General features: G+C 35.2%; 3 protein-coding genes across 7 annotated transcripts; 2 read left to right on the top strand and 1 right to left on the bottom strand.

The window, feature by feature from the left end:
- Positions 1-915: 915 nt before the first annotated feature.
- On the top strand, positions 916-3,996 carry LOC130996153 (putative FBD-associated F-box protein At5g53640). 4 transcript variants are annotated; one of them, XM_057921665.1, is made up of 5 exons: positions 916-1,068; positions 2,104-2,173; positions 2,245-2,976; positions 3,388-3,540; positions 3,623-3,996. In XM_057921665.1, exons 2-5 carry the CDS (start codon positions 2,117-2,119, stop codon positions 3,926-3,928), a joined length of 1,248 nt encoding a protein of 415 aa, XP_057777648.1. In that variant the 5' UTR covers positions 916-1,068; positions 2,104-2,116; the 3' UTR covers positions 3,929-3,996. The 4 variants fall into 4 exon arrangements, with proteins under 4 accessions (XP_057777648.1, XP_057777661.1, XP_057777668.1 ...); XM_057921678.1 differs by having other exon boundaries at positions 917-1,068; positions 2,251-2,976; XM_057921685.1 differs by lacking the exon at positions 916-1,068 and adding an exon at positions 1,075-2,015 and having other exon boundaries at positions 2,251-2,976.
- A 1,524-nt stretch (positions 3,997-5,520) lies between these two features.
- On the top strand, positions 5,521-6,587 carry LOC130996965 (uncharacterized). Of its 2 annotated transcripts, none has more exons than XM_057922259.1 (2): positions 5,521-5,707; positions 5,898-6,587. In XM_057922259.1, exons 1-2 carry the CDS (start codon positions 5,648-5,650, stop codon positions 6,273-6,275), a joined length of 438 nt encoding a protein of 145 aa, XP_057778242.1. In that variant the 5' UTR covers positions 5,521-5,647; the 3' UTR covers positions 6,276-6,587. The 2 variants fall into 2 exon arrangements, with proteins under 2 accessions (XP_057778242.1, XP_057778243.1); XM_057922260.1 differs by having other exon boundaries at positions 5,526-5,707; positions 5,887-6,580.
- A 133-nt stretch (positions 6,588-6,720) lies between these two features.
- On the bottom strand, positions 6,721-10,287 carry LOC130996227 (BTB/POZ and TAZ domain-containing protein 3-like). Its single transcript, XM_057921739.1, is given in 7 exon segments — positions 6,721-7,020; positions 7,101-7,414; positions 8,031-8,260; positions 8,263-8,336; positions 8,415-8,548; positions 8,660-9,006; positions 10,123-10,287. Coding segments are annotated over 6 exon segments (1,206 nt in total). The 5' UTR covers positions 8,987-9,006; positions 10,123-10,287; the 3' UTR covers positions 6,721-6,893.
- Positions 10,288-10,595: the final 308 nt, after the last annotated feature.

Raw genomic sequence — 10,595 nt, 5'->3', positions numbered from 1 at the left:
AGAGAGACATAATTAAATCTATTAATTGTATCCTAATTAATGCTAAAAAAGGAAAGGGGACTTGAATATTGGGACGGCCCAAAAAGGAATACGAGACTTGAATATTGGGACGGAGGGAGTATAATAGACAATGTGCCCACCTGGTTAGTCATGGACGACATGTAAGAAATCACACAAGACATTACTGCTCCAGTTGCAGCCTGTACCGATGCATATGGGCTATGAAAGCAGCACAATTCAAGGGAGTCTGTTGGAAGAATGAGACTAGTCCTGCAGTGTGAGGCTTGTTAATTACCTTTGGGGCTATGGGCTATACGGTATTTTTAATTTTGGGGCTATGAATTAAGGGCTATACTAAGAGAGTATTTGGTTGAAAGCTCATAAAATTCTCTCTATACACGTCACTAAAAAGATACTGATTTTATATAGAAATTGATGTCGTAGTATAAAAAATCGATGTTGCGGCTAAAATCGATATTGTAGATAAAAAATTTATGCTGAAAGACATCGATATTTAGTTATCAGTGTCTTTATTGTGGTATGGTAGTGATAGTAACATACAGATTTTAGTTCCATCCCATAACACTGGTATAAAACCGATTTTATAGATAAAATTAAAAAAAAGGTTAAATAGCAATTAAGTCCCTAACATAGACACCCCTATGACATTTAGCCCTTTATACTCAATATTGGATCAATCAAGTCTCGATGTCTCAAATTTGATGCAATTAAACTCTCCCCAAATGGCTGTTTAATGTCGTGCCCACTCTCATGGTTTGCCAATACCACACATTTATATGATTTTTTTTTTGGAGGAAACTATATGATTAATTAAAATAAACCAATTGCAACTTTTCGCACAAGATATTTTATAAAATAAAGTGTGATATGTACATAAATCTTAATTATGGCATATTTACAGTATTATTACTTTATACTAAATCAACCCTAATTATCAGAGATCTCGATAAAAAGCTAATAAAGATTATATCGTCTCTTCCTACCGCGCGAGTTCTTCTGTTCCTCTTTTGGCTCTCACCATATTTTCTCCTGCTCATCCTCTTCAAGGTTGGTATCTTTTTAATTTTTTGTATAATAGTCATATTGTTTTGAGGAATATTTTGTATAATAGTCATTGGTTCTTCAATTTTTCTGAAACTATTGATTCTGTTCTTCTTTTCTTTGATGGTGAAAAAGTAACTTTAATATCCAGATACAAAGAAAAACAGAAATTACAAGTAAAAACTTGAGTTTTAGGAGGCAGAAATCACAAGTTTTCGCAATTGGTTGTTGTCGGATAGTTGAATTGATTGGTTTTATATTAAAAAAAAAATCATTTATGTGATTTTTATTAGCATATGAGATGATTTATACCATAGTCATAAACTGATTCTTATATATATATATATATATATAGGGTAGAGTTCAATGGATACCACTATATATTCAAAGAATAGAGACCAAATCTTAGCCGTTGATCTTATTTAATCTAACGGTCATCATTTATTCACGTCATGTTCAACGAAATTTTTTGTTGAACATATATAGGGTTGAATTCCACAACCCCAAAAAAATCAGCATTTATTCACGCCATGTTCAACGGATTTGATGAATGTTCATCAAATCCGTTGAATATATCAGTAATTCGGTTGAACATTCATCAAAATCATTGAACATGGCGTGAATAAATGCTGATTCTTTGGATTGTGAGATTCGACCATGTATATGTTCAACAAAAAAATTTGATCGAATATGGCGTGAATAAATGGTGATCATCAACGACGGAAATTTAGTCTCTATTCTTTGAATATTTAGTGGTCTCCATTGAACGCGACCATATATATCTATATATATATATATATATTATTTTTGACACATCTACCCAACAAAGAATTATAAAATCATATCTTTGGTAGCTCAAAATCAAAGTTGAATAATATATACATCTAAAATTACTTTAAGCTACTAACAAACCCTACTCAACTGCGTCGTCTCCTCAATTTTAAAGACAAAAAGTATGAGTCTTTTTTCCCCCTTTAATTTATTTATGATCCAATATACGCTTTTATGTATTGATATATACCTGTTTGGTGAAATATATAGGAAAAGTTGTGCGATGAAGAGAGACGTTGCAAAGGAGAGAAGAAGGAAACGGCCTAGATGTATACATAAGGTGAAACTATTAATAATCCTTGTTTTTGTTTTCCTTTTAAAAAAGAATTAATGTTATTGGAGAATTTAAAGTTTCAGGAATTTGAATTGAATATTAAGGATGAAGATAGAATTAGTGAATTGGAGGACGATATTCTTGTATCCATAATTTCAAAATTGGAACTGAAAGAAGCTATGGCCACTAGCCTGCTGTCGTCTCGTTGGCGGTATCTCCCCACACGCATCACCCACCTAGCTTTATGCGTATTTAATCCGAAATTGAAACCTTCGGAGGAAATTATTGACAAGTGGTTTGATTTTGTGCTGGCTAAGCGAGTTGAAGTCCTCAAAATACATACGGGATTGCATCGTCCGTTTTATAAACTCTCTGATTTGATTGGAAAGAAGCCATTACGACCTGGGCTTAATTTCCTCAAAGAATTGTCACTATCCGCTGTAGATTTGGATGATGCAGAGTTTGAGCTGTTGCTTACTACTTTCCCACTTCTTGAAACTTTATCAATTGACTCCTTCAAAAATTTGCGAAATGTCAAAATTGTGGATAATTTATTTAGGTTAAAGCACTTGAGTTTACGTGGGCTTGAGCTTGGATCCCTTGAGATTGGCAATGCAATGAACCTCGTTTCTCTCAAGTGTTACATACGGATTGATAATCTTGTAAAACTCTATAATGTTCCAAAGCTTATTGAGTTGGCGACTGACCATCGCGGGTTTGCGGGCAACTTATTGATTCAAATCTTGTCAACATCACCATCTTGCATACTCGCCCAACTTCGGGTGCTTAGGGTCTCGACTTCCATTCTTGTAAGCTCTCCAACTTCATTTATATATTATGTGACATTAATTGTTTGTTTATTATACACAATATTGATAATGGGGCCGGGGTAGACTGAAAAATAAATCTTGAGTCGATGCCATGGTGGTGATCGAAAATTGGGGTGGCCTGAATAGTGAACACTTAGGTCGGTCGACGCCTCACACACTTGACGGATACCATAACTTTATTTTAATAATTTTAGGTTGGCTTGATTTTGAATTGGGATTAATACAATACACGTGAGTATAAAGAAAAAAAATGGGCTTGTAGTACACGAGCCTCTTAATAGATCGTGTGACATTAGAAGGCAATAGAGAATTTGAGTTGCTTGAACATGAATTTTGTTTAAGTGATTTTATTTAACGTATACTTATAAATATATATGTTTGATATTGCAGGCATTTTGGCCAGAAGACATGCACAAGATTGATTTAATAAATATACAACATCTAGACTTGACAATTTATATGTATGATGATATGGTTAGATTTACCAATTGCCTCCTTCCTCTGATTGGGGCGTGGCCCTCATTGGAGAAACTTGATATAAAGGTGCATTTGTTTTTCATTTAAAGATAAATTAATAAATCGAATTAAATGTTTAATTAATCTGTTTAATTTAATTTGCATGCAGTTCTTGTGGCGCCGCAGTCGCTTCAAGTTTGAAGGAGAAACTCATCAAATCTTATATGATATGTGGGCTCGCAACAACAATAAGTCGTTTAACTCAAAACTGGTGAAAAAGTTGCACATCTCAGGATATTTAGGTTGTGAAGGAGAAAGACAGCTTGTTATGTGTATCATGAAGAATTATGGCGTCCAAGAATTGGTAGTTGAGGTTTGTGATTACACTCACAAAATGCGACGCTGGGCAACTGCTCGTGCATGCCAACACTTTTCTACCCCTCAATCCCCTCTCAAGAAAATCACCATCATCTAATTTACTATCACAATTAATATTCTTATTATTTTTTTACATTAATTACATTTTTTTAATTTTATTCTATATATTCTTCGAATGTCATTCGTACGTTACTATACGTACCCATATACTTAATACGATCCCTTTCTAGTATGGGAAATTAACTCTTGAGTCTTGATCGATATTGAAATATGCCTAATGATTTAAGAATTATATTCAACTAGTATTCCACCCGGCCCGTGCATACGCACGGGTAAATTGATATACTCCCTCCGTTTCATTTTTAATTATAGTCATTGTTAAGTCAGGTTTAAATTTCAACAATAAATAGATAAAAATAAAAAACAACATTCAAAATTTAATGTTGTTCGATCATAAAGATCTATGTCCATAGAAGGTCACCGGGGAAAATTTACTATATGTGGCTGGAGATTAAAATTACAAGGTTAAATGATGGAAAGAGAATCCCCCAATTTATCAATGAAAATCCTACTTATAAGCATCAAAGTAAACATAGCACTTGGAGCCATTAACTAAAGTGATTAGGTTCAAGCCTTGTTACATTAATCTGCGTTTTGGAATTGAGTTTGTCCAAGCTAAGGTAAAGTTGAGAATATATTTCTTCTACGAAGTGCCATCAGCTCTGGAGCTTTAGAGCTGCATCATCTTTTTACAAAATCAAATTCGAATCCCTGATGTCACGTGGAACTTATTTGTCGAATGATCCATCATTTTCTTCGTCTTGATTGATTAAGTCAGCCATGCACCAAATATTCAAAAAACCAATAATAATAATAATAATAATAATAATAATAATAATAATAATAAAGAGAAAATTTTGACGAATACGTAAGAGGTCTTCCATGAACCAAGAAAATGACACGTGACATGAGGGTGTGCATTACGTAATTTCAATGACACAAGTTTTAATAAATATTTGATGTGTTATAAGTGGAGAAATAAATTTTTATTGCAATATTATAATTTTGGAATAAAAAGAATTTGTGATAGATTATGAATAGTAAAATTATGAATAAATTGATAATAAAATTAAGGGTTTTATGTTAAAGTAATGTCCAAAATTAAAAATGACAAGCTTTTATGAAAGAGTAGGCTCCTCTGATATTGGTCTCATCCGTGAGATTGATTCTCACCAGGAGCGTATAAATAAAAAGTATCGACAATTCTATAAATAACATGCGCTGACTCAGTAATATGCTCCTTCATCTACCACCTATCAGGCGCATGTTCGATTCCCAAGAGCAACAATATCACCAAAATTGTGACAATGTATTCTATATTGTTACACATTTATTTGCAGTTACACACTTTTGTGATCATTACGCGATTTTGTGGAGAATGTTAGTTATGTTTTACACACTATTTTCGCAATAGCGTGAAACAATCGTAATTATTTTTCGTTTTATTCCCTTGAATTGTTTTTTTGAAAAAATTATTAAAAATATATTCGTAAGTTTACATAAAAAAAAGGAAAAAAAAGAAACTAGTGTATATCTCCAATTCTTTATCTTCATTGCTATATAAAAAACTAGTAAGTATATTACTATTTACCTTGAGTTTGAACAATATAACCACCTCAAAAAAAAGTTTGAACAATAAGGAGGAAAATGCAAAACTCGGTGGACTCTATTAATTTGGCACAGGTTCTGCAGATCTCATGACGCCTCCCGGATATGACCTGATCAATGCTGAACCTACTTTTTATTGATTGGGAAAATGGGCATCCACATCAAAATCAAATGCTATAATATCGTTCAACCTGTATGCAAGAAAGAGGTAATGTACTCTTGACGCTGCAAATATGAGCAGAAAAACACAGTCTTCACATCATATTCTCACCGTTGATCACTTAGCTGTTTTAGAACTTGTTCATCTCAATCATTCATGCTATCTTCCAAAAACTTGTATTTAACCAACCCCAATTGACTGATAAAATCACACATTTACAATGTCAGACAATGAGGAGACCACTGTTGTAGGAGAATCACCTCTAGGTGAGCGCCTGCGGCAAAGCAATCGGAACTTGGGAGAGTACCGTACTGAAGACTTCATGGAGAGAACTACTAGAATCCATCTTGATGAAGAAACAGCGAGATATAATCGTTATATTGCGCGAGTTAGACAAGCAGAAAATATCACGATTACTAAGCCACAGGAGGTATTGTCTTTCTATGCATTCCTTCGAGAGTCTCGTGACTGGGTGGGGAGCGTAACGGTGAGAGCGAACAGCGAGAGAGAGCATCGGAAACGCATGCGGGATGTAATTGACGCTGTGCAAGAGTTGGGTAGAAAGGACGCAGATGGAAACAATCTAGTGGTGATCATTGATGGCAGAGCTGCTTAGTGAGAATGTGATTTATTGTGTTTTTCATAAATTCTAGCTTCTTTGTGTGCTGTAGCAATGCTAGTGATGTGATTTATTGTGTTTTTCATCAATTCGAGCTTCTTAATTTGTGTTGTAGCAATGCTTTTGTTTGTGTGTTTTATGTGCAAGGAATAAATTTTGAGGAGCTCCTCGATTTTACTACTAATTTTTATTCTATATATTCTTCGTCATTCTTTCGTTAATATATGTACCTATTTTGGATGTGGCTCCATCACAAAAAATTTAAGAGCAGTGTGATTATTGTGATATTTTATGAAACTTGTCTACTTTTTAACAATTAATCCAATAAATAATGTCGCACTTCATTAATCACAACATGAGCTGTACCAAGAATAGCCATCTCAAAGCAATACCACTGCAATATTACCAGAAACAATAATAATCCAATGCTACAACTTTATAATTGAACTGGAAATAAATGACACTTAAAACCTTCATTTGAACAAAGTAGTAGTTGGATAAATTGTCCTGTACACTTCTCTTTTCTCATTTCATCTAATTTTACATGGATTATTCAATCTGAATAAGGCCTGCTAAAATATTGGCCATTATCCCATATAACAAGTATTCACATTGCTAAGAACTTGACCTCCTAAATGACAACAGTTTCTGTGCATTCTTTTCTGCTGTCACTTTGCTAACCAACATTTTCCACTCGACCTCCTCTTTCTTACTCCTCTGCTGCACCTTCACCTTAAAATGCCTAACATTTTTCAAATAATTTCAATTAAATATCTGCTATAACTCAATTTGCATTCAGAAAATGCACTCACTCTCTCTTACCTGCACAGAGGGACCTTGCAGTAGTCGGGGTCGTTGCACATGCGTGAGTGCAGCTCGAGCAGCTGCCACATGTTTATGCAACGGACGCACCTGCCGGGAACTTTAGTCCTGCAGCCTGAGAAGTGACGGATCAAGGTCTCGAGCCTCTTGCACGCAGGGAAGCCACAGGCGACCTGATTTCCCTTGAGAGCCTTATCACAAGGCCCGATTGTTCTGCATCCGTCCCTGCAGATGTGAAGTAGAGCCTCCATTGCCTCATGCAGCTGGATATACACCTTCTTTTCTTCGACTTTCTTCAACCTCTCTTGTCTCCTCTGTGACACAGTTAAAAAATGAGATGCTCATTTTGAGGAACATAACGAACAAATAAGGAATGGAAAGAATTTCACCAATGACAGAGGAGTGATGCTCAATTTGTCACTCCCACAAATGCACACCATCTCTAAATCACCAGATGATGTGAAATACTTCAATGTGGAGTCCTAAGATACTTATGATGGAACTCAATGATTTTTGAACTCTGTAATTCCACAATGAGTAATACAAATCTTTTTAAAGAGGATAATTGCCTCAAACTATACAAACGTTTTTGGTTTTGCACATTAACTTTAAAACTTGTCACAAAATACTCGAACTTCACTGTTTTTTTGGTTTTGCACATGAACACTTAGAATTGTCCCAGAATACATGAACTTTACTCTTTTTCTAGATTTTCTCACAAATCCCAAATCGAAACTGACACAACAGTCACTTGGAAAATCAAGATTGCTGTTTGGATTTGGCGTTTGAGAGAAAATCCAAAATAAGTAAAGTTTCGTGTATTCTGGGATGTATTAATAAATGGATGAAAACTGATTCGGTTTAGTTTACTTTGTGGTAACCAAACATTCAGTTATAAAAGAGAAGATACACACAAGATTGGTAACTCACTGAATCTTCTTCGATAACGGACTCTAATAGCTCTTGTTCGAGAGCAGGATCAGCGTGCCTCATCACCTTCCATGCCTCAGTAGCGGAGATGCATTTGAAGTCCCTAACTACCATGCGCAGGCAGACCATGGAAAGCCGTGGCGCATCACAACTTCTAGATAATTTCAGCACATCTACAACGTTTTCCTTGGTCAACCAGCCCTGTTCGAGCGTGTATTCACAGACTCTTTAAGTGATGGCACTGCATAGGTATGTGATAGAACCAGTAAATGGAGGACAAACTTCTGCATCACCTCTTCATCATAGCTGCACAATTATGCACAAAAATCAGAATGTCGACAGCTGAAATCAACAGAATTTGAAAAGTGATTGTTTGGCCCTTACCACGATGAATAGAGGAAACGGATGAATGCACGGACAGCATCACTCGGCCCAGGAATCCTAATAGCTCTCAGTCTCACATGATTCTTGATTTGCATTTGCACTAAAAAGTTCCCAAGGACTGGAGATGCAATACTCTGGAGATCACAAATTCATAGTGAGATGGCTACCTATGCCAGCGTAAAGTAAGAACTTATAGACTACTAAACAATGTAGTGATTGGCAATTGCCTGAGAAACTATGCTCACCAAAATACTATGATGAGCGGCAATTTTTGATCCATCGTCTGTCACAATGTGCACATCAGCTCCATATCCCTCTATGAAGAGCTTCTCCCATAGATCTTTTGTTTCTCGTGGAACAGCACAAGATGCTGCAGGTGCTCTATTCAATCTTCTCCTAGGAAGTGGAGGAGGTTTTGGGATATCTTGACGGGCACATGCTGGAGACTTTGTACTCTCAGGGAAATCTAAAGTATCCGACGAATTCCCTTCATCTATCCGTATATCGAAAGATGGCTCAAATGACTCAACAGTAGAGGACGGCCACGAAATCTCAACAGCCGAAGACTCCATGAACCTCTATCGTTTACCTCCTGCATTGTGGAACATTATAAGCAACCAAAGAACGCAGAGAAAGAGCAAGGCGTAAGCAAATCCAGCACGGAAGGAAACAGCATTAGAAAGGTTTGAGGTTTCTCCTTACAAGAATATAAGTCTAAGAATTATTCCAATTGAAGTTTGTGAGCAACTTGCAATGGCAACAACCTATTTTTGGAAAGAGATCCAACTAAGAGGACTACCATTGGCTAAAAAATTAAGACAGAACATATATACTTTTTTGGAAAGAACTTCGATCAGAAGAAAAGAATTGACAACAATGTTCACATTGGTATTCTTTCATTTGATTCAGAAAGCACTAGACAAGTATAAATTGATGCATATTATATACTTATGCTCGAGTAAACGAGATTATACATGGATTAAGTATAGTTATTGCTAAATTAATTAGTGTTTAGCCATAATGAGTTCGTTTGATTCGATAAGATATTAGTTGCATTTGCAAAGCAGATTAACCCCAATCTCAATTTCTCAGTGCAAATGAAAAAAGTAAATCAAGATTTTCTCAGTAAAGTTCAAAATTCACTTTTGTTCTAAAAACACATAGTAATTAAATCTGATTAAATTCTTAAGTATGCCATTAGTTATTACAATTGGAAGGTTTTTCACACCTCAATATGTATTTATTATGTATATTTTTCACTTTTTAAGAAGATTAATTTTTATGTTAACCGCACCCCACCCCACCCTACCCTACCCTCCTCGAATCCTCCGTCCGCCATTGCAGGTTACTCAAGTCAAGTTCACATTGAAATCCAGATAACAGAGCATGGGATTAACGAATATCACTATATATTCTGAATCTTGAATTAACCAAATTGTAGACATACACCAAACATCACAAAAACCAAACTATCAAGATTTGCAAGAAACATTGAAGGTAGCACATAACAGCAGCCACTTAGCCTAATATCTAAACCTGCAAAAACAGAGCTTCTCTCTTCTAAAGATCAAAACCTTTTTCACACATTCAGATTCAAGGAACCAAAAGATGCATGTAGCTTTCAACCAATCAGAAACAGAGGGAAAAGGATAAAATCAAGAATTCATTATAAAACAGTAGAAAACAGAGCACCCATTGTGAAGCTTACCTGAAACAGAGTCGCGAGTTATTTATCTCCTCGTCAGAATATGAAAATACGATGACTATATGCAGCTTTTTGTAGATAAAAGCAAGGGAAAAGAAATGGAAAAAGGTGGCTGCGGAGATAAACACAATATTTGTGAACTGTAATTGCAGAAAGAGAAGGTTTTGTCTGTGAAGCGGTTGGTGGTGGGGTGGGTTTAAAAAGTCAGGTAAGCTTTCCGCAAAATGACGTGGATTCATTTATTGTCTGTTTCTTCCCACCACTGGATTCACCTCACAAGATTCTTGATTTGCATATCCATCATTATTTCAACAATATGCTTTTACAAAATTCAACATGGTTTTAGGCTTAATAGTATATAAATTATTGAATTTTGGTGAAATTTTTATTACGTAAGCTGTTAAAGATTTCACTTGTAAATTATATTTTTAATCAATTTTGATTTTATAATTAAGATTAGTTTATTTTTAAATTAA

The sequence above is a fragment of the Salvia miltiorrhiza genome, chromosome 1 (genome assembly GCF_028751815.1).
Source record: "Salvia miltiorrhiza cultivar Shanhuang (shh) chromosome 1, IMPLAD_Smil_shh, whole genome shotgun sequence".
Lineage (NCBI taxonomy): Eukaryota > Viridiplantae > Streptophyta > Magnoliopsida > Lamiales > Lamiaceae > Salvia > Salvia miltiorrhiza.
This window is presented reverse-complemented; position numbering and strand designations above follow the sequence as displayed.

Bases quoted from the DNA above. Each gene is read 5' to 3' on its own strand.
- LOC130996153 (XM_057921665.1), top strand. From the start codon at position 2,117: ATGAAGAGAGACGTTGCAAAGGAGAGAAGAAGGAAACGGCCTAGATGT. The intron at 2,977-3,387 runs GTAAGCTCTCCA...TTGATATTGCAG, and splicing joins GGGTCTCGACTTCCATTCTT to GCATTTTGGCCAGAAGACAT. The intron at 3,541-3,622 runs GTGCATTTGTTT...ATTTGCATGCAG, and splicing joins TGGAGAAACTTGATATAAAG to TTCTTGTGGCGCCGCAGTCG.
- LOC130996965 (XM_057922259.1), top strand. From the start codon at position 5,648: ATGGGCATCCACATCAAAATCAAATGCTATAATATCGTTCAACCTGTA. The intron at 5,708-5,897 runs GTAATGTACTCT...GACAATGAGGAG, and splicing joins AACCTGTATGCAAGAAAGAG to ACCACTGTTGTAGGAGAATC.